The sequence below is a fragment of the Apteryx mantelli genome, chromosome 9 (genome assembly GCF_036417845.1).
Source record: "Apteryx mantelli isolate bAptMan1 chromosome 9, bAptMan1.hap1, whole genome shotgun sequence".
Taxonomy (NCBI): Eukaryota; Metazoa; Chordata; class Aves; order Apterygiformes; family Apterygidae; genus Apteryx; species Apteryx mantelli.
Genome location: NC_089986.1, coordinates 6,583,718 through 6,607,096, shown reverse-complemented (window position 1 = coordinate 6,607,096; position 23,379 = coordinate 6,583,718). Strand labels below are relative to the sequence as shown.

The following is a 23,379-nucleotide window of genomic DNA, read 5'->3' as shown; positions in this document are numbered from 1 at the left end:
GATACAGCTTTGACTGGAATGGCTTAAAATGGGCCGGGCCAGTTTCACATACTGGCACCTGCAGCAAAGGTTTGCTCGCGTTTTGTGCAAATGAGGTCAGATTATGCGATCCTAATGGTTCCCCTGACATTAAAATCTATCACTCCACGAACATCAGTTGTATGGACGTTTCGGTGTCAGGAAACCACACTTGCACAGGCTCTTTTTAAACATATGAACTCTCCAAGCCTCTCTCTTAAAATAGTCCTTGTCAGGGAGTCAGAAGGTGACCGCGGAGCCGTGTCCAGGGCCGCCGTCCCCTGCGGCCGCCCCTCGGGGCAGTTGTTTGGCGGCTGGCGGACCGAGGACCCACGGAAGCAAAAGCCTCTGTACTGTTTCAGAAGTTGGGGCACCTCTTGTAATTCTGAAACAGTATACTTGACCCTGCGCTGCTGCAGGATTTGCTGAAATTCAGTGAAATTTTTGCTTTGCCTTCAGTGCCCAAAGGATCAAAGAGCCTCTAACCGGGTATAATGTTGGTAAAAATTGAGTGCAGCAGGGCTCCAATACATAGCTTATTTCATGGTGGTGTCCCAAGGTAACAAGCATAATGTGATTAATAACTATCAGCAGTGATACCGAAAATGATTTTCTTCCTAAAATGTGAATGTTTAATATGAAATGTAAACCTAATGCAAAATTAGTTTTTAAAGTAATCTATATTTTAAGTAATCTATGTTTTACTACGCTGGCAATATAGGTTGATGTTACTTTGAAACTGAAATAATAAATGAATGAAATAAAAACGTAGGTTGCAAAAAGAAATTAATGAGCTAATAAAAAAGCGCAACAGAAAAGCTAGTTTACCTTTAGCCTCCAAGACAAGATTTTAATTTGAGCGATATCTCTATTAGGGATATGTGCAAGTTATAGTATTTGTATTTGCATGGTAGCTTTTTTATTGCAAGCTTGTTAATGTATTGGAGTCCCATTTATTGGACCAATATGAAAAGAGAATTGGTTTTTCAGTTTCTGGATGATGGAAACACAGAAAGGAGACAAAAACATTCTATTATTTCTGCCGCACAAATGGCTCCCTAAAGGCAAAAATGCACATGGAGAAAGAAAATGTCTAGAGGTGCTGAGGAATTTGAGTTAATATGGGTTCCTGCCGAAACTGAAAGGTTGGTCTTAATCCCTATAGAATTGACAGTTCTTTTCTCTCGGTGTAGAGAGCACCCACTGCTGCACACATAGCCAGTAAGTGGGTGTTTCACTTGCCAGGTATGTCCTCCCAGCGTGTAACATAGGACAGTATTTTGAACACATGATAAACAAAAGTGTTCTCAAGTGCTTAACTCCGACTGTGAATCTTTCATTTCTGGAGCATAATTGGTTGAAGAGGAATGTCAGAAAATAACATGCTTTGAACTTGTATTCCTCTAACCTTTCTCTGAATTCTCTAGGGTTTGAGTCATCTACACCAGCACAAAGTAATTCATCGAGACATCAAGGGACAGAATGTATTGCTGACGGAAAATGCAGAAGTTAAACTAGGTAAGAGTGGGTTAGAGCTCTTGGAAATAGCAAGTAGGCTGGCTGGAGAGAAGAAACAAAATTGGTAGAGGCTGTGTAAATGACTTGGCGAATGGGGATGGATACAAAGAGCTACTGTGCGTTTTTCTTTGTGCCAGCCTCAATAATACGACCTTGGGTTTTGACCAAGTGTCATGCAATAAACAGTCAGTGATTGACGATCAGGTTCTGCAGGCAAAGATGTACTTGCAGCAGTGCTTTGGACAGATAGTTTGGGTAGCTCTGCTCTCAGATATGGGTTGCATAGTCATGACCATTTTTTCATGCCTCAGGTTGAAAATTTGAATCTGTGCACCCCCAAATAATAACAAAGCCTGTTTCCCCACGGCTTCATAGTGGTGTCCTGAAGGATCATAATTCCTTCAGTTTAGTCTGATACAATCCAGATTTGTTTTCCAAGCCAACCTGTAGGAGGGAACTTCATTTGCAAGAACTGCTCTGGATTTCATATGCAGTGCTAATCACTCTTTGTAAGACCAGTCATCTACATGAAGATCGGATGGAAGACAGTAGATGAGCACAGATGATGTGCTGACATCCTCAATTGTCCAGCACCTATGTTATTAAAGCTGTCTTCATGCATTTTAATTTATGCCAGTGATGAAAGATCCCTTTCACTGGTAAAGTGAGGTGGAAGCCTTGTTTTACCATGTCTCTCTCTCTCTTTACAGCAGAATAAAAAGCCAGCTTAACAGATGGCACCACCAGCTCGTTTCGCTTTGTGCTGGTGAAGATTCCCCTCCAAGGGGAAATTCTCCAGGGCAAATCTCCAACCATTATGTTGTGCAAAGTGAACTTAGTGGACCATGGAGTATTTTCTCATTGATTTGATTTCATCAGTTTTTGCTTCATTTTGCAGCTCTGTGCTTGACATTTTTCTATGGGCCTTTGTCCTTAGCCCTTAGTTCCTTAAGTCTTTTGCATTTATGCCATTTCCCACAAGAATTTAGGTAGAAAAATGAGGCTTCTATAAATATTTGGCAGGCTTTAATTCAAATGAGAAAACATAGAACAAAGGTTGCTGCTTATTCATGTTTCTAACCCTGTTTCTCATTAGTATGAGGAGCTGTGATTTCTTCTCATTGCCTCCTGGCAAAGAGGAAAAGGCACAAGGTTTCTTACAAAACCTAGAAATCGGATGATCAGATTCATCCTTGATTGACCTCTGTTGGTCTCAGCAGAGATCAAAAAAGAATGTGTCTGGCTCAGAGTTTCTCTCTTGGCTATGCAGAGAAGTTGGTCTGAATGAACTTAATATCATTTTAATGTTTTACGTTCAGCAGAAAACTTTTGCTCAGGTTTGTCTCTGACCTTGCGATGTCCTGTTGTTTTTCTGATCCATAGTGGATTTTGGCGTCAGTGCCCAGCTGGACAGAACAGTAGGCAGAAGAAATACCTTCATTGGGACTCCTTACTGGATGGCCCCTGAGGTCATTGCTTGCGATGAAAATCCTGATGCCACTTACGACTTTAAGGTATGGACAAGCATATTCCTACTCGTTTATACATCAGTACAGATGTGATCTTTGCAAAGTCTAAAACACTCACTAACATGGTAGTCAAAGAATTGAGGCAGCCAAGAGACTCAGAAAAGGTTTTCTCTATGTGCTGATTAACTTATCTGTGCTTGAAATTAGAGTTGCGATCATAAACGTATGAAGAGGGTGCTTGGTATGATCTCGTGTTTTATGTCCCAATAACATAAACGTGAGCAGTGAGCGCTCAGGAATTTAGTATATGCTTGCAGCTTTGCAAAATATGTCAAGAAGCAGTGTGTTCTTCTCTTGCTTTCTGGCAGTTAGATTTTGAGATGTGAATTCAGGTCCATCGTGAATCTTTGTTGTGCTCGTCACGTTTCAAAAGTTACTGTGAAGGAGTCTTTCTCTGTGCTGAGAAAGGTGTCAGACTGAGGCTTCCTACCTGCTATCCTGCTTTTGAGTGATCGATGTTTAAATACTACAGTCAAACATGCTATATTTGCTGTATTTGTTCTGGAGAAAAGTCAGGTCAGGTTTAGAAAGGGCAAAATCACATCTTTTGGCCTGCAGGCTGGTATTCACACAGAGATCTGAAGGTCGCCACACAGTCAGACTTTTGGGGGTCTGACCTACTTTTCACACATCTCTGTTGCCTTTTTAAAGTTTATTTTTGGATCAATGGCAGCACAACGTTGCTACTGATTCATAATGTGGCACTGAGGCCTGTGCCACATACAGGTCACTAGCAGGGTCATATTTCCCACCTGCCTGTTCAAGCTACAGTGAGTTCTGACATTTAAAGCAAGGCCAGCTTAATGTATTTTATCTCTGATTCTGCCTTACTGCTAGTTTCTGGACACACATCTGTAGAAGTGTCCCTTGGCTGTGGTGCCTTGCTGTTTGAAGTGTCTAGAACTTGAATTTCTAGCTCCGAACTCCCTAAGGTCCATTCAGCATTTCCAGAGCCCAGAGCAAGAGGCTAAAGCATAGGTTTTTCAGGGAGAAGTTGAGACATACGGAAAGCTTTTTGTGCCTCTATTTATGCACGTGCTGAGAGGTCGCTTTACAAAGTAATGTTTAAAAAGGATTTTTGGACCCTTTGGTGTGAGGCCAGGTAGCTGATTTTTAACAGTAGGACATTACAAGATAATACTGCAACAACACACCATTGTGGTATGATTTGGGGTGTAATTACAAGTCTCTCAAAGCATTTTTTAAGAGATGAAGGATTTTAAAACAACTAAAAGATGTTTTACTATTTCAGTTATTTAAGTGTATCAGTCAGCTTTTGAACTGATCATTTTCCCGAGAGCAGCTATGCACTGTGAGTTCATCCTCGAGGTTACAGAAATTGTTAATGATAAGGACATGCAGAAATAGTTTAATCTGCAATTATTCAATTCCCTTTGATTGACCAATTACAACAGGCATTTCCTTAACTCTGCTGGTTACTCTGTTTTATAGCAGGGCTAAAGCCCACACTAGCTGCTCTCGTCATGTCTCTGCTGACAGCCCTCTCACTCTGGCTGTGCAATGCTCTAATTAATCGCAGCGCTCCTTTATTTTGCGCACTGTTGTTAGGCTACCGTTTATTAGACACATCGGAGCAGATTTAACAACTCGGTGGGCTCCTTAACCTGATAGCTGGTCTTGCATTGCATTGTGTGTACAAGCGATACACGTGCAACACGAGCTGAGGAGCTCGGTGAGGGGTAGCAGCTCCACGGGGCAGATTTCACCGGCTGCAGCTCACGGTGCGGAGCCAGGTTCGCCTCGGCCGGGACTCCCCCTCTGCAGAGCCGCCGTGCAGCCAGCCTTGTAGGCAGCAATATTCGGAGACCCGGCTCCCACGCCACGGGAGCTGCCAAGAACGGAGGCTGCGGCGAGGCTGAGCCGTGCTGGCACCTTCTCCCGCTGCCCTCGTGGACCCATCCCGACTGCAGTGCTTCTCAGCTGCTCAGCATCCCCTCATCTGCGCTCTGGCTTGGAAAGTCAGCTGAATTTGTAAAGGTTGTAAAAATAAGTAGTTCAATTGTGTGTGTGATTGTTTCGCCCTGAAATGTTTTCTGGCTTGTTGGTACTAGATAGATCCCGTGTTAGTTTTCATGATCCAGAAACACTCTGGATAGGTTTCTTGCCCTTAAGGCAGTCGGCCATGGGAAGGAGAACCTGAAATCTTCCCCTTCAGAGAGGACGCGCATGTCATTTTTTCTTCCTTTAAAAAAAAATAAGGCTTATATCTTCATAGGCAACTTTTTACCCTCAGAAATCCCTGAGGTTTCTCTCTTTGCAGAATAAGTAGGGCACTTAATATGCAGTTGACTGATGAACACATGCTGGGATCAGAATCCCTCTGTTGTCCCCAAGGACCAGCATTCATTGCGGGCTGGACACTTTGGTCTCTGAAGTTGGCACTGACAGTCTTCCCTTGACGGCGGATAAGAAACCAGCCTGATTGCTGCAGACACACTTAGCGCAGGGTTGTGGAGCTCGTGGTGACGTGGGAGCCACTGGACATAGCCCGTACCCAGGGTCGCACCCCTGCACCTGACACTCTTGCTTTGAAGTGGGGAAAAAATGCAAATGACAGTTTTGTTAAAAGGATGCAAATCAGATTCTCTCAAGGTTTAGCCAACTGGCTTAAAATAATGAATACAATAGATGAGAATTGTAGGGTAAAAAAAAGAAATCCTCGCAGGCTTAATCTACTAGACAAAAAGCCTCTGATCTCACTGTTTTCTTAGCCAGAAAGAGATGCCTGTGTAATCTATGGAAGGATGCAATAAATACCTCCTCACAAAAATAAACCACTTTTAAAAAGAACAAATAGAAACCCCACATTGTTGAGGTCATTTGTTGGTTTTTCCCCCAGACATTCCTCCGCTTTTCTTTAGAGATATCTTGTCAATAAGCTTAGAATCAAAAGAAAAAAAAGAGCTTGCTTCCCTTACCAAGTCAGGACAATTCAAGTGTATTAGCACAGCTTCTTTTTGCTGGGTGGACTGAAAAGCTTTTCTGACTCCAAAAGAAATTTGAATTCCAGATCGGTATAAAATGTGTGCTTCCTGCTGAGTTGTCTGCTTTCTCTAGGAGACCTGTGGAGGTGATAATCCTTTCTATATTGCTCTGGTTTAAGATCACTTGGCATCTTGCATGTAATACTAGGCATCTTAATATGGAAAGACATACTAGGAATTTGGAAGGAGTTCAGTGGCAACCGAAAGAGAAGGGGTCATGCACACTGAATCATGTGGAAAGACTGAGATAATTAAGTAGGCAGCATAAATCCCAGTTGAACAGAAACAAAAGTTGGATATAACTGTCTTGTAAAAAGGCTGTAAATAAGATTTGAGAGAGAATTTTTAGGAAGGTATAAAGAGGTGTAACAAGGTCTACTTAGGACAGTGTTCTTCAGCAGGCTAAAGCGAGGGGAGTGTGTTGAAACTGAAAATCAAATTGTCTTTCTTGGAGGCTGTATGTGAGAAGGGGCCTCTGGAGGTAGCTCCTTCTGGGTTTGGTGCCTCTCACTAGCTCCAAACCTCCACCCCACTGCTCTGTGCTGCAGGAGATGACAGAAGACCTAGTGCCTTCTCTGAGACTGCTGCCCTGCAAAAAGCCAAGCAGAGAGAGAAACAACATTTCTTGGAGAGAGGAACAGCATTTCTTTGGTTTACTCATTCAGTGGTAGGTTTAGAGGCTTGAAGCAGTTTGGAAGGGGCAACTCTTGAAATGGAGAGAAGAAACCTGAAGAGGGACTTTGCGAACATGGCAGAAAGCAGGCCAAAAGGGAGAACAAAATGTGGAAACTGGAGATACCACGAGGAAGAGTGGAAGGCAGAATGGGTCTCTTCCAGTCTGAGATATACCTGTTTACAATGTTTTCTAATTTTTCAGTGTGCAGGTAACCAGAATTTAGCCAGTCTTTCTTTAAGAGACCTCTTCGAAGTGCTCCCACACAACTTCCAGCAAATTGTAGTAGCTACATAGCGTCCAGCTTGTTCTGGTCCCCTGTGTGACTACAGCTTCTGCTCTTGCCCGTTACTGTTCTCCCATCATGGGCAGGTTTTGTTCTGATGTTGCTGAGTAAGTCCTCTTATTCACCTTTAGCATCAGACTGACCAGGACTTCAGTCTAAAGGCTTTTGCACTGAGCTCCCAGAGAAGTCTGACGTTGTGGCCTTGCTGGAAAGAGCCAAGCAGAAGTGGTCAGTCAGATTTGTTGTGTTTCAGGGGAAGGTTTGTGATGCTTACAGTGGCTGCTGCGACAAGTGGTTTTCCAGTGATGAAGGGAGGAAGTTGTCCATACTGACTCCAGAGAAGCTGATGGATGGACAAGGCCTGGGGGTAAAGCTCTCTCCGAGAGACTCTTGCCGGGAGCGCAGTCTTGTCCTCGCAGTCTGCAGCAGGGCAGAGCACGCGGGAGGAAGAAAGCTCTTTGCCTGTGTGCTAGCTGACTGCAGGGTGCCAGCTGGCAGCGCCCCAGCCTGAGATGGGTCGGAGACTGCACTTCAGAAGAAGGCACCAAAATTAGTCTGGGTTCTGTTCTCAATGCATTGGGTACTGAGTTATGAATCATTAGGCAGCCCTATACATGGTGTCCAGAATAATGAATTAGCCACCTTCTGCCAAAAAACAAGATGCAGCAATGCCATTAAGGAAGGTTCTCGTTTTCTCTCTGCCAGGCACATACTGTCTCTTCCTCCTCTTCTGTCTGTAAGAACTGAACCATCCTCTGAGATTCATTAATGGATCTAGAGGTTTAACCATAGCACATCTGTGATTTCTGTATGGCCTCGCGAGCAGGCACTGGGAGTAGAACCCGCCAGTGCTTTCTGGCAGATAGCTGGGGATATAAATGTTCCTATTTGCAAGTGAGAAAATAGGAGGAAAAGTGATGTAGCTATGAAATCAAAAGACTTTTCCAAAGTATGCTTTCTTGGTGCTTTGATCATTCAGGAGACTCAAATAACCTCTGCTGAGAACCATGTGGGCTGAGGAAGGCTTGGGAACAGAGTAAATGAAAGTGTGCCTGTTTCTCCTCCCACTGGAGAAACACTGCTTTTCTAGCTTCCATTTAATGAGCAGTGCATAATTCAAGAGAGTCCTGAGGTGTCTCAAGATACTTCATATTTTTAATCTATTCCAGGCAACCTGTTTTCTGTGAAAACTGTATCAAATCCATTTTTATATCTTCCAGTTTTAAGCAGGGAGCTTGCAGCTATCAGTTCACCATCCAAATTGGTACTGTGGGCTATATTCACCCTCAGGAGCCAGGACATAGATACTTGGATCCTGTGGGGGAGAATTAAAGTCAGGACATTGTACTTGTTCTCATAGCTGAACAATCTGGTCAAAGATATGAAACTCTGAGTTTGAATCTTGTTTCTGACAAAAAGCCGATGAAGGTAGTTTTGGTTTCTGTACAACAGGCTGCGTTTCAGCTCAACGTCTTGAGAAGAGAGAGGAAGTCATGGTCAGTAAGAACAAAATTTCATCTCACCTATATACATTTCCGAGACAAGGAGTCACCATGGCATTTTGCCAGCTGCAGTCCGGGCAAAAGACCAAGGAGCAAGTGGGCACATCCAGATGAACAAGCAAGGTGCTCTGAGAAGGCCCTTTTGCTTTGGAGGGACCATTTCTCTCCTCATGAAGTCCTCTACAATCTCACCTCTTGTGTGCCACGTAACTTTTGTTGCCCACCATCGCTGCCCCATGGCCTCATATGCTGCCTTAGCCCTCAGAGCAGCTGTTTTGTGAGGATGTAACGGTGCAACAACTAGTTCTGTTGACAGAACAGCCCACGTCAGACATCCCTGCAGACATTTCTCTTTGATACATACCCCAGGTTTTAGGACTGCTGCTGTGCTTTCCTGTAGACTCATTGCCTTCAGACTCATGCTGCCTCCCCACCCCTTATCCTTGTGCAGTTCAACACATGAAGCCTCTCCGGTTGGATCAGGAAAAATGGAGAAATTTTGTTCCTGAAGGAAGAAGGTGCATGTCTTCCTTCCCTGGGCATCCTTCAGGAAAGAGGAGGGAGGGTGGTGAGGCAGAACCTCTTGTGGCCAAGGATCAGAAGGCACAAAATACGTGACCAGCCTACTTCACTGAAGGTTGTGATTATTTTTGACCTGTTATATCGTTAATGATGTTACACAGGAGACCAGGATAAAGATTTTGTGCCAAACTAGAATAAAAGACACTGAACCAAGTACTCCTACACTGCTTCATAGAAAAGTTTTGCCACTAGTTCTCTATTGTCATTAGTAAAAACAGCAGCACTCTAGTACACACAGCCCAGGAACTTGAGTCATTTTGGGGCTGGTACCAGACTTCATACAGGCCTCGTCTCCCCTCCTCCCTCTTTCCTGTTTTCCCCATCCATGGAGCAGGATGGGAGGTTGTTGCTAGCTCATGCGGGAGTTAAGGATTTGCTCATAAATGCCCATGACTCATTTAGATACAACAGCCATCAATCAATAAGGGCACGCTGTGACCTTCAGGATGTCAGCCCGTAGGCAGCGTCCCCACCAGGGCTAATGACAGCATTGCCTGGGCGAGGTGGCTGCAGAGCTTGGCTGTCTATCACAAGAGCAACAGATCCACCAAAAATGTTTTGAAATAAACCTCTGAATAAAAAGTGGGGTTGGAAAGGCAGGAGAGAGGGCCAAGGGGAAGGACAGGTATGGGAGAGACGTTTCTCAGTGCGAGAAGAATCATTTCCATGGGGGAATTGCTCTGTGCCAGCCAGAGAGGAATGTGCTCGGATATTCGTGTGAGCCCATCAAGGCCTGTTGACTTCTGTTTTGCTACGCGGGTGGAGCCGAGCGTCCACGCGTTGGCCTGCCCAGCCGTGCTCTGGTGCTGCTGCATGTCAGTGCTCCAGGAGGCCCTGGTGTAGCCCGGAGAGGCTGCAGAAATCATCCAGGTGGAGGTGGTGGTGGCTGCATCACTCTTGCACTCGAAGGGTTTATTCATTTGATGTTGAGAGAATATCTTAATGGATTACAGGATTTTGGCTTCATATTTTTCTGGTGGCAATGTTTTTTTCAGACTCAAAAAAAAAAAAAAAGATGACAACCCAGCTCAGAAGAGGGGGGAAAGCCTCCTCTAAAGTCCTAACAAATGGGAAGACCATAAAAGAAGAGCTTCTAAGCTGTGAGCATGGGAACTGGCAGAGACAACAGAGAGCAGGCTCACAGGACTGACCCCCCCGTGCTGGGCAGAGCCATGCTTTCCCTCCTCGCGCAGGCGACCCGCTGTCGTGACGAGGTGCCGCTGCTCATGTGCTTCCCTCTGCTTTGTTTTACAGAGTGACTTGTGGTCTTTGGGGATAACGGCTATAGAGATGGCAGAAGGCGCTCCCCGTAAGTACATGTATTGCTCTGTTTTAATTAACATTTGAATTGTAATTTGCTGGGATTTGCTCAGCATCAGCCGGCACTCGCTTCTGTACAAGAAACATCATACAAAGGGTTCCCAGACCCCTCCGGTCTGAGGGAAGTGGACGGGCGTCAGACAAGTGGCATGGAAAAGCTGAGTCAGCACGGCCCAGGGAATAGGAGCTGGACGGTGAGTGAAGGCACCTAAACCACTGTTTGACTTCTGGCAAGTCAGTTAAGTGCTCTGTGACTCAGTTCCCTCAAATAAAATTGAGATAAGATATGGGTGAAAGAATGGAAGCCGTTAAAACACTGCTCCTAAGCAGTAGCATTTCAGTGACCTCCCAGGTGACACAAGTATCAGCATGCTGGATGTAGCTGGCACATCTACATAGTTCATACTGCCGTATTTTTTGAAGAGTATGCTGGGACCTTTCTTGTGTAGCAGTAAATATAAGTAAATAAAGCTGAGCCTAGTGGCACGTGGTATAGCTGTAACGTGCTTCAGGTCAGTTCCCATCAGCACCCGGTGGTATGCTGGACATGCACAGCAGTAGGGGCACCAGCTTCCAAGCTGACCCCTGCAGCTGATCCAGAACGGTGCTGGGGGCAGACATGCTGTTTTGGTGGGAGAAATGAGCTCTCAGCTATGCTCCGGGCCACCTCCAGCCTATGCCAACTGGTTGAAAGCATCTGTAGGGTAATGTCCATAAAAATCCTCCTGTCCTGTGGGTTTTTCAACTTCAGAGAAAACTTGGGTCCTCCCCTGTTGTTCCTGTAGCCTGCCTTTAGGAAGCATGTGGGCTCTGGTACACTTTCTGCTGAGTTTAATGCCTCTTATTGCAACTTTCAGCTCTCTGCGACATGCATCCCATGAGAGCCCTGTTCCTCATCCCCCGCAACCCAGCCCCAAGATTGAAATCAAAGAAGTGGTGAGTCTCTTTCTCAGTCTTCAACTGCTGTAAAACATTTCTGAAGCAACTTGTTTTTGTAGCCCGAATGCGCCGGAAGTTTTTTTTGTTTACATTTTTACAGCTTCAGGGGCCCATGAAAGTGTCCAGCATACAGTGAGTGCAGGTTTGGGCCTTGATCTCCTATAGAGAGTAATTTTGATGTGCACAAGTCACACACTGTGGGATGACAAGACTGCTAGGTAGGCAGCGAGAGAAATACTCTCTGACATTGCCATTTCGCAGTGCAGAGTTGGCTTTTCCAGGGCGGTTCATGCAGCCTGAAACCACATGACACTTTGCTTGGCTCCCATTTCTTTCCAGTGAGGTTCCGTTTTCGAGTGGAAACATGTATGCATGCCAAAAAAGGATAGTTTATCTTGAAGGCCCAGGAATGCAGAGATTTGTACTTAGTTTGGGCTTTATTTTAAAATTTTGAAGGAAAAAATACATCACTGTTTTGAAAAAAAAAAAAGCAGGGTATGCCAATAAAAACCCTTAGGAAAAAATATTTCTAAAACCCAGCAGATGTTGTTTTGTTACTGTATGTTCTGTACTGACGGAGCAGGAGTCCTTAAAAACACTCGTCTTTGGTTGGTGCTGTTTGCCTGCCCCAGGTTCAGCAGTGATTTTGTCAGGAAAGATCTGCCAGATGTTAGAGAGACAATACTGCTACTTAGTCCCAAATAGGCTGAGTTCATGGAGGTAGAAAGTACTGCCTTATTGCATGAAATTACATTTATTATCTTTATGAAGACACAAAAAAGGGAGCAGAGTAATCGGTAGGGATTGGAAATGCTTGGTGCCAAAGCTGCAGGTGTTTAGTTGCTGGGAGAAGAGCGGAGTGAGGGGCTTGGAGGCATTTGCATCTGGTGCCTGGTGTTGGGGTTTTAGGGCCAGCCCCCTTGAAACTCTCCCAGGCTTTGACAACAGATATCTTAATTTTGTTGCCCTGATCATCAGCTGGTTTGGTACAAAACCAATATGAGATGACTCTTTCCCTACTAGCTCTCCCAGAGAGAATTAAAGATGTTCTCTAAATAGTGTCCTTGCACAGCCTTTTTTAGGATACCATTAGTCAGATAGCTCAGAAAATAGTTTGGACACTTGTTTTCTGCCAGATCACCAGTTTCCTACTTCATTATGCTCTGTTACAGCACAAAATGGATTGTAAGATGATGGAGTTTATTTTTCATACAACTGTGTTGTTTATTCAGCAAAGATTTTCTCAGCCTCCAGAGGGGAGGGCAGCTGAAAAAAGCAGCTTTAGTTTTGAACAAAGACATTTTCCCCATCTCTTAAAGGTGAAAACATAACTGGGGTGAAAGTTGTAATTTATTCCCTGCTCTAATAAGTGCCTTAGATATTGTCATCTGTTCTGCACAGCCACAGTATCGCTTGACCCTCATACGGCAGGTGGCTGTACCAGATTTGCATGTCTTAAGCTTTGCTTTTCTAGTGAGAAGAATGTGATGGTGGTACAGCTCAGCCCCAGGCAGACCTGAGGCATTTGCTGTTTGAATTTGCACTAGGCCTTGCTTATCTCCCCTTTTTCCAGTGGCCTGCACCCTGACCCCAACTCCACATCGCAACTGTCCAGAATTCGGGGCGTTTGAAATCTGCGTCTCAATCCCGGTTCCACCGAACTTGAACAAATTACTACTTTTATGAAATCGCCGTGCTGGTTTGCTGACATTTTCTCTTCTTCGCATTGCTGACCCCGCTCATATCTTTCCTTGCAAAGGGGGATTGGGTGGCTTATGGGACTTGTAATCGGCTGCAGAGCCTTTCATTGCTGGGCCGTCTGTTCAGGTTCAGCCAGGGTCCATAGCGGCCCAAATCCTCTTGGTTATAAACTGTGGCAGTGATATCTGTCCAGGCCGGGTGGTTCTGTGCATCTGTCTTGGCACTGCCCCAGGGATGAGGTTTGAGCAGAGGGGACGGGGCGCCGTGCCCAGGACGTGCTCTGCATCTGCGTGGGGGAAAGATGCAAGGTGCAAGTGAGGTGCAGGGTGACGCACGGAGGGGACAGTGCTCCTGCATTTACCAAACCCCCTGTCTTTAATGGTGGGCAGGCTGCAGTGGAAGCTAAAGCATCGCGCCTGGGGAATGGGCTTCAGTAGCATAAATTGTTGGCTCTGGAAGGATGCCAGAGCAGGAGGATTACTGCAGAATGGAGAGGGGGATTGCTTCTGAAGTCCTAGTTTAATGAAACTCCAGCTTCAGACTTCTCCCTGGTCTGCAGGTGTGGCACTCACCTTGCCTCTGCCGTATCTGCTCTGTGAATAAACAGAGATCTGGTCTCCCACAGAGCTGTGAAAAGTGTTCCCAAGGCAGTACAAAGCTGTATCAGTCTTGCAGGCTTTCATTATAATGTGAATCTGCAAAGGATCCAGCAGGATTGTGCTTCCAGACAAAGCTTCAAGTCAATATGAGTTCACAGATTTCCTTAAGAACAAGTTTGCCCACCACTGCTTTCAGTATTTTCAGTGAGACACCAAACAAACTTGCTGTCTTTGACTCATTTCTCAGTTTGGGCCAGCCGGAACGGGGCTCAGAGCTCTGCACGCCCAAGCCACGGAGACTTGAGACATTTGTCCAGACTCTCACAGCAGCTCTCTAGCAGTCAGTGTGCTGTTTTTCTTGAGCGCAAATCACAAGAGAAAAGCAAAATGTAAAAGATTCAATGTATGCAGCCTTGCAGGTCAGCTCCTCCTTTCTGCATTCTCTTTTCTTCCAGTGGGTCTCAGTCTATTCTTGCTTCTGTGTGCAGCAACACATAAAAGTGCATAAAAGTGGGAAGATCATCTTTTTCCTTACATGAAAGAAATAGCTAACTCACTCCAACACCTTTGAAGTTAAGTCAGTGAAACCCACTGATGAGCAGCAGTGGGCATGGGACCTGTCCCAAATAGAAAATCCCAGAGAGAAAAATACTTTTGTTGCTTGCTGAAGCCTTGAGCTTGCTTTTAAAATAGTGCTGTGTTCCTGTGAAATTAAAGATTCTTTGGTATTATTTACTCTTCCAATTAAAATCAGCCGGCAGCGAAGCTTGTTTTTCATCTTCCTGCAGTTCGTAAGTAAAATGTAAAAGGCTGAACTTTAGTGATGTTGTTCCCATAAACATTTCATAACCCTGCCTTATAAGAAATGACAGAACCTCTTTGTTAATGAAGTGGCGTTTGCACTGTGATAGCACTTTTCATCCAAGCAACTGAGAAGGCTTTTCAAACATTTATTTAAGCTTTACAAACCCCAGGAGCTGGAGGAGTGCTGGTGTATGTGTTTATGTAGATGGGCTGGCCTGCAAGAGGAGAAGGTTGAGAGACTTGCATAAAGGTGTTGCCATGAACCAGAGCCAAGGAGAAACCTGGTGTCTTGTCGGTACTGCCCCATTTGTGGGCTTACCTGTGCCACTGGACGGTTTTGCCGCTTTTGGGGAGTGCCTGACTGTGCTTGCCCTCGTGCAGGGTAGCGTGACGTGGCTCCAGCCTCTGTCACAGAGGTTTCACCTAGCAGGTTTTGCATGGCAGGTGGGTAAGGACATGCACACTGCCACTTGCTTGGGGGGGATAACTTTCAAACTATGTTAACTCGACCGTATTTGCTGGTGCACTGGACTGCGCACCCAGAACTGCAGTCCCTCCAGTTCAAATCAGCAGAGGGGAGTCATGTTTTAGAAGTGGATTTTTGTGGAGTGTCACATGGATTGGCCCTTCAGGAATACACTGAGACATTGGGGTTTTTTTGAGGCAAGGTGGAGAAGGAAGATTTGCTCATTAATAAAGCTGGAGGGAGGATTTAATTGGATCCAGCGGTGTGTTTTATTTTTGCATCTCAATTTGTATGGATTAGCACTTAAAAGATAAATCACTTTTAGTCTGACAGCTTAAAAGTAAAATCCCTGAAAGCTTATTGTTTTACTCCTCAGTGCAATTCTGTACTATCTGTTGGCTTCTGACATTAATTTACACTCATTTTCCTATTTGCTAAAGTAACATACAGTATAGTGGCCTGTCAACATCTTTCTTTCTTGCAAATCCCTATTCTCTTGGGTTTATAATGTGGTGAAATTAGTTCCAGGAAAACTTTTGATATGCAAAACTTGAGGTTAAGAGAAATTTGTTTTTTAAAGATTTGGATGAAATTGTTTTTGCAGAGATTTATTTTAACTGTTTGCAAAAAGGCCCACTGATGAGGACGGGGGGGCTCTGCCATCCACAGCTGAGTTTCCACTTCTGCCCCAGAAGTGCTGACAGATCGCAGTTGTTGGGTCCATGAACAGTGGAGGCTGTGGCACCTAGCGGGTCCCCCGTGCTGTCCAAGCACCCCGAGAGCAAGGAAGGGGGTGCAGACAGTATGCAACACCCAGGGGTTTGGTGAGCCCTTAACTTTAACAAGCCGTGTAATATTGAGTGTTTGAATCAAAAAAGAAAAAACTGGCTTGTCCCACATATCTTCAGAAAGTTGTATCTCTTGAAACAGCTACTAGGATCACAAAATATGGAAAACAATCCATTAGGAGACTGCCTTTGTATCTGTATGTGTTGTACCTCTTGTTGCTATGTGCATTTTCACATGTCAAAGGGAAGGAAAGAGGAACATCATTGCTTTGCATTTTCTTGGTTGCCATTGATGACGTTTGGCTTTGGTGGATTCCCCAGTGGTATTTATGACTCCCAACTTTCTCCAAGCTCAGCAGAACTGTGTTTGTCACTAATGGCACCTGCAAAGCTAAGACAAGAAGAGGCGTAGATAGGAACATGCATGGGAAGGCTAGGAGAGGGTAAAGTTAGATATGGGTCATGTATAGCGATGCAGCTTTGAGACCATGCTAATCATCAACAGAGAAGTTGCATGAATCCTCTTGGAAAGCTGCATCTGAGAAAGAATTGCATAGCAGTCAAGAGTTCCTTTTAAATACCCACAATTTTGTACTTTCTAATAGGGAAATTGATACAATTACCTGTTTTTTCTGTATGTTCCTTTTCTGTCTGGGCTAGGTCTAAAAAGTTTCAGTCCTTCATTGAGAGCTGCCTAGTGAAGAACCACAGCCAGAGACCAACGACAGAGCAGCTGATGAAGCATCCCTTCATCCGGGACCAGCCTAATGAAAGGCAGGTTCGCATCCAGCTCAAGGACCACATCGACAGGACTAAGAAGAAGCGAGGCGAGAAAGGTTAGTGGAGAAGCAGCATTATGGGCAGTCTCTTACATTTGTAATGTGCTTAGAGACCCCTAACATAGACCAAGATATAGCTGTGCTGGGCGAAGCGTAGAAGAAAGAAGGCAAAGAGTCTCAAGTAGACTGCAACACTGCAGCATATTTTCTTTGTGGTTTTTTTGCCTGAACTATAGCTTGAGTTTTGCCTTTGCCTGATTTCTGTCCCGTACAACAGTTCGTAGCTCAGATGAAGCAGGGTTTCAGACTGATTCACTATCACCCATCAAAGGGAGACAGCTGAAGTTCAGTGACTTGGGGACTTTGGGGTAATGAGGCCATGGGGATGCAGCAACTCTGCAGGGTTGGCTGGGAGTGTATTTTCAGGACTGGGTTCATCAACTGTTATGGCTAAATGTGTTCTCAAACTGGTTTAGTTAAATAGGCGTGGTCCTTTTGTTTGAACATTCTTGTTTTGGTGTAAGGTCAAGTTATTTTGTTTAAATTGATTCCTCTCAGCCTTAACCAAAGTTGAAACAGAAATAAGTATCCATAACAAAGCAATTGTTGTTTGAACAAAGGCTAGAGGTGATTATCATTAGAGCTAATCAGTGTTTTAAAATCTTTTTTCCAATGAAAAGGGGATCTTCTTTGTTCAAATCATTATTTCTACATGGCTCATTTAAGCTTTGATTCATTAAAATGGATGTATAAGATGTACATGTGCATATATATGTATAAGCATACAGAAGGGGGAACATGCTAAGCTGAAGTTTTCCCGGATCACGTATTTTATGCCAAATCTTTTATCTACATGACGTTAGGTTGCACCAGCAATGTGCTATGAGTTGTGCAAATGAACGTCTCGATAAGACCCTTGCCCCAAAGCAATGCCATTGACTAGGAATAACCTATTAAACTGAGTGTTTTCAGTGACCTCTCCAGTCCTTATCAAAGTCCTCTAAAAGGAAGATCAGATAGCTAAAGAAACTTGTTAAAGTATTCTGTTGCTTGTGAACCAAATTTTAATTTGAAAGCTCATTTGTAGATTCCAACAAATTAATATATTGCTATTTCTCTCCTTATTCATAGCAGTATTAATTTTTCACGTGTACCTTGTGATTCTTTGTAACAGATTTCAGTACAATCAAAACAATAATACTGAATCTTAGTGAAGTATTAAATGTGTTTAGTCTGGCGAATGAAGGTTTTACCCTAGAGATGGAGAGTAATTGGATAAATGCAAGCCTTTCTTTTTCTATCATTCCCTTCATCCTATAAAGATTATATCCCAATAGAAATCACAGTATGTAGCACAATGTAGTAATTGAGCTTTTATGTAGATATTTTCATTTCTGGGAAAATATCATATGGATTTGTGTAGGAATGGTGGAAGAGCATATGTTCAGGAGCGGAGAAGTTCATGCCTTCAGAGCGACAGTTAAATCCCGCCATCCAAAGCCAGTGGCTTCAAAAGCTCGTTGTGTGCTTTGCCTGTAAGAACATCTCTGCAGAGGGGGTCACTCATTGTGTTTGGTGCATTGGTATGATTTTTTATTTAACAGAGGATATTGGCGCCTTCCATCTCTCCGCCAAGCCCCTCTGGGTCTGGAAGCCGTCCCCCACTGTGCCAGCACTGGCAGGCGGCGCTCCAGCTGGGACCACGGTCCTCCGCAAGCCCGCCGAGCGAGCAGCGAGCTGGCACCCCAGGGAGACTGCCGAGCACGTCCCCGGCTTTGTAGCCTCCTGTAAAATCAGCAAATGGAGAAACAAAAGCTTGAAAACAATACTGACTGTTCTTTATAATGCAGGGGGAAAAAAAAGGTTTACTGACTGTTCTTTATAATGCGGGGGAAAAAAGGTTGTCAGTTCTCCCTTCAGAGCTCTCGCGTTTTCAGCCATCAGGAAAACCAATGAGTCCAGTAAAGGGCACTGATAAGCAATTATGTTCCTAGATGAGACAGAGTATGAGTACAGTGGAAGTGAAGAGGAGGAGGAGGAAAATGACTCTGGAGAGCCCAGGTAAAAATCAACATTTCATTTCTGCCCTTATATCTCTTTAACTCTGTATAAAATTGGCTTGGATTATAGGCTTATATGAACTAGAAATGAAAAAAGAACAATTTGATCCTCAAGCTCGCCCCAGGAAAGAATGAAATATCTCCCCTCCGTTAGATGATGAGTGTTATTAAGTTGATGATACAGATCACCTTGGCCAAAAGATTGGGAAGAAGCGATACCCCATTTTCTGTGGGATTTGCAATGCAGCCCATTAATGTCCCAGGAACACAATGGTTCCCCATGTTATACCATGTTATATATACCATGTTCACTGGTGGGCAGCTCTGCTTTGTGGTTTTGAAGGTGCAGTGACCTCTCAGGTGATATTTTAAGATAAGAGCAGCATGGCTTGGCCAGCGATGCAGGATGACTGTGGGACGCAGATTTACTGGGGGACGAGAGGACCGAAGCCCTCTCCCACCAGCACCAGCCTTTCCCGTTGTGCCACCCCAGGTGGGCTTCAGGCCTGCCCCATTTAAGCCAACCCTGTATCCAGTCTGATTTGCCATAGCTGAATTTTCTTTTTCTTATGATGGTACACTGACTGCCCCATAAGTTGCCTGCTTGAATATGTTGGCCTTAACTGAGCAGAGCCAGGCCATCGTGGTCACGGTGGTGAGGAATTGCTCTCTCTTATTATTACTTGCTTGTTGCCCAGCTTGTCAAGAAGCTGATAAACATTTGCAGCTACTTATGTGGATCTAGCCTCTAAAAAGGCTCTTGTAGCTTTTTTTTTTTTTTTTTTGTAGACTGTATGCAAAATGAACTGCTTGTGCAGATCAGCTTGCAGGATATAAAACTGCTTGTTCAGAGCAAAGCAATTGGCTTTCATGTGCAAAAACTTTGATTCACGTGCAGATGTGTGTGCTCACATGAACTTTGCTGTGAGGAGCTGCACATGTGAGTACTTAGATGTGGGAAAAATGCAAGCTGAAACTCAAGAAGATTCTTGAAAATGTGATTCTTTATTTCCAAGTGCAGCTCCATATCTACATGATACTTTTCATCATGAAACCTTTCCAGTTGCTGCTGCAAGCATAATAGGGTTTGAACTTTCTTTGATGACATTTTTAAGAGTCATTGTAATTAGTATCAGGTTATTCCATTATTTCACTGAGATAATGTAGTATTTTAATAGCTGGCAATGATTCACGCTAAATGTGCTTTCTGAACAGCTAAATATAGTGTGTGCCACTGCAACATAAGAGACTTTGCTTAGAAACTTACTGTGAAGGAAACCTTTAGCGAAGAAATGCCTGGTGAGGCTGTGAAGAGCAGGAGCGTTCTCTGCGTTCTCGGCTCACAAGCCAAGCCTTATGTCCAAGCAGGATTAACAGCAAAGGATTTGGGAATATCTTTGGGATTTCTCTTTTAAAAAAGAGGAAAGGGGGAAGAGGTGATGTGCAATTCACGTTGCACCTGGCAGTGGTTGTTCTGTCCTGCCCAGACACTTGGGCCTCCCTCCTTGCCTCCATCCACTACTGCCCAAGCACGTTCTGTTACTCAAATGTGGTTATGGGGAAGGGCACAGCCAGCAGGGAGAAGGGACAAAACAGAAAAACACGCAGAATTTCTCCTAAAGAGAGGCTTAAAGATGTATGTGGGAACTTCTCTGATGCTTCTCTCCCATGAAGCTCCATTCTGAACCTGCCCGGAGAGTCGACGCTGCGACGGGATTTCCTGAGGCTGCAGCTGGCGAACAAGGAGCGCTCGGAGGCCCTGCGACGGCAGCAGCTGGAGCAGCAGCAGCGTGAGAACGAGGAGCACAAGCGGCAGTTGCTGGCGGAGCGGCAGAAGCGGATCGAGGAGCAGAAGGAGCAGAGGCGAAGGCTGGAGGAGGTAACGGCCAGAGTCAAGCAATGGGCTGCTGGAGGTTGTTCATGGGCCGAATAGGGGGTTTTCTGGTAGCAGTTCCCAAGGGACTGTTCTCAGCCGGCTTTGAAAAGATGATGTCCTAACCTCTCTGGGAGGAAGGCTGGTAAACCAGAATGCTGTGTTACACTGAACAAAAAACTCTATTGATCCGTTACGTATACCAACCTCCAGCCACTCTCCTCACTGTAATATATGTGTTGCCAGCTCTTCTGAAGGTGGTAGGGTTTGCTCACTATAAATGAACCCTTTAAATACCAAACTTTAAAGGGTGACTGGAACTACTGAGCAGACTTAGTCCAGTATTGATGTGGTAGTTGTATTCAGTCTGCTTTGTACTAAAATCCAGGTGAGCAAAACCCTTAGCAGGCCAGGGATCTACCAAGTTAATTATCTTTATTTGTTGCTGTGGCCTATGACATCTGAGAAGAAACTGAAGAGCCTCCATTCACCCTTTCCCAAGTTCCACGTACCACTTATGTCGCCTTTAATCCCTATTTTCAACTTCAGTCCTTTCAGTCCTTGCCAATTACAACAGTTTCTCTTAGGGGGAGGTGCAGATTCCTGCGTGACTTGTGCAATGATCCATATGTGCCCCGAAGCATAAGATTTCATTACCCTTGTCTTAACATACCAGCTACAAATACTATCGGTCATAAAATTATCCACCCCATTTAAAATCCAGCTGCGGTATTTGACGGGGTGACTTTGGGTGTCAGTGCGTTGCCCAGCCTGGCTGCATATTCTGGATGAAGCGCTCGCTTTTGTTTTAGCTTCAAAGATCTTGCATTACAGAAGTCCACAAAAGAGTAAGGGGGTTTCCCCAGCCTTAGGTTTCTGATGTGGTTTTGCACAAAGAAACCCATTGACTCACACTGAAATCATCCCAAGAGTCTGGTTGAAGGGTTCATACATTAAGTGTAATTAAATTAGCTTTCTGAAGAGGTCACCAATATGTCTGGAAGAAGACTTGCAGTAAATGGATTATTAGAGCACACACCCCCCATAATTTGAACAAGTCAGAGAGCCTGTTATATTTAACCTAGATCTCCATATGCTTTCTGGGTTTCTATGCAATGGGTAATACGCCTCAGGCCGGGAGCTCAGACACGACAGAGTTGCCGGCAGCCGACTGCGTGCCCCGTAGGAGCCGCATGTGGCTCTTCTTTGAGGTGGTCCTGGTAGCCTCCTGCGGGGCTAAAACCAACACGGGGCACATCACAGGCCAAGCATTTTTCAGTCTGGTAAACATGTAGGTCTGTGATGTTGTCAGAGCGCAGAGCATTCTGCGCGCAACAAATTGTAGGTCAGGCTCTCCTTTTTCTCTGTGCCGTTCACCGAGTCGGAGAGCTGCTCTGAGAGAGGACAAGGTTTGCACACGCACGCGCCCAGAAATCCCTTGCACCGGTGAATGTTTATCTAAGGACTATCATAAGGAAGTTGGGCTCTTCCTTTGTAAGCGAATGCTTGCTGCGAGCGGTACAGAAATGGAACAACAGCCGAATAAAAGCAGACACCAGATTAGCTGAAATCCTGTAATGAATACAATACTTACCAGTGTATTAATATGTTCTCTTCGCCTAGAAGAAAATTGTTCGCTCTCTTTGATGCTTCCCAAGCGGGTTTTGAATGCAGGGCTCTAATCCTCCTGCTAAGGCAGGCGAGCTCTGCCCTGAGCGAAGGAGGTGCTGCTCCTGCATTTCTCTGGGTTGTTTTTTGAGCTGCGGGTGCAGTGGGCACAGCCCCAGTATTCAGGGGTTTGGCCTGGGGAGCTGCAGGTCAAGGGGAGCACTGGGCATGCGCTATGGTGGCTTTCGGGTACTCCTAGGTGTCCTGCTTTCTCTGAGAGAGCCCCTTGGAGGTGCCTTTGGACATCCCTAGCTGCCTGTCTACTCCGGGTAGTCTGCCTGGGTAGGGGTTTAGCCTCACCCCATCTCTGACCACTTGGTAAAATGAGCTCCCCTCCCTGTTAAATGCCATTGGTGCGGAGAGCAAGAAGCGTAGCCGAGTTGCTATGGTGAGGGTTAAAGCAGAAGTATTCGACGAGGTATAAACCTCCTGGCATAAACCCCGTGAGCAGTGGCAGTGGTTGGGAAGGACAGTTCCCAGGGCAGCTGATCCCAGCGTTGCCTGCTGCAAGGTTATGTGTACCTGCTCTTGGCTGCTGTAGGAAAACAGGAAAATAGTAGAGGCAGAGATTAGCAAACACAAAGTTTCATTGCTCCTACAGAGAGTGGGATAGAGAAGCCAAACAAGCAGCTTTGAACATTTTCCACCTGAATTTCATGCTCAGGGAGGAGTCTCAGCATCAGCCCCGGGGAATGATGCTGCCTCTTTGAGGAGACGTTAGCAGCGGTGTGTATCGCCCCATGCTGTCCCAGTAGTTCTGGCACAGATAACCAGCAGTGGATACAGAGTTCAGTCTTTATATGCCTCCCAGATATTTGGAGGCAGCAAACGTCTGGTGGGCACACCAGAAGCTACCAAACAATGGCTATTACAAGTGTACCGAGTTCGATATCGCCGTCAGTTCCCAGAGGCACCCCGTGCACTCAGGTGGTTTCTGTTGCTGCACTTCTGCTCCAGAAAGCGGTATTGGTCCAGCTCTCATCGCCATCGCAGCAGCACCCAAACACTTCGGCAGCAGCTGCGGCGTTTCCTTCTGGCCTGACTGTCTTTTCTTACACTAACTTTACACTAACTTTGGTTGACTCTTGGCTCTGGATTTAGTCTGGTTAGTGGGAAGTGAATTTGCTCCATGCTACTGTATGGTCTGACTAAGGACCAGGTGCGGTCAGTGCAAATAGCTCTCGTAGGCAGCACTGTACCAACAGATCACTGGCAACAGAGACCAGGGGAAGATTCAGATTACTCTATTTTCAAAATAAAGCTGACCTT

The 23,379-nt window shown here is 45.1% G+C and overlaps 1 protein-coding gene across 5 annotated transcripts in view; it reads left to right on the top strand.

The window, feature by feature from the left end:
* TNIK (TRAF2 and NCK interacting kinase) overlaps positions 1-23,379 on the top strand; it is a 203,510-nt gene that overhangs the window by 128,153 nt on the left and 51,978 nt on the right. For all 5 annotated transcript variants that reach the window (XM_067301611.1, XM_067301614.1, XM_067301613.1 and 2 more), the window contains 7 exons: positions 1,446-1,536; positions 2,920-3,050; positions 10,368-10,422; positions 11,291-11,369; positions 16,391-16,566; positions 18,504-18,570; positions 20,244-20,448. In XM_067301611.1, the coding sequence (XP_067157712.1) occupies positions 1,446-1,536; positions 2,920-3,050; positions 10,368-10,422; positions 11,291-11,369; positions 16,391-16,566; positions 18,504-18,570; positions 20,244-20,448 (804 nt within the window). The remainder of the gene's footprint in view (positions 1-1,445; positions 1,537-2,919; positions 3,051-10,367; positions 10,423-11,290; positions 11,370-16,390; positions 16,567-18,503; positions 18,571-20,243; positions 20,449-23,379) is intronic.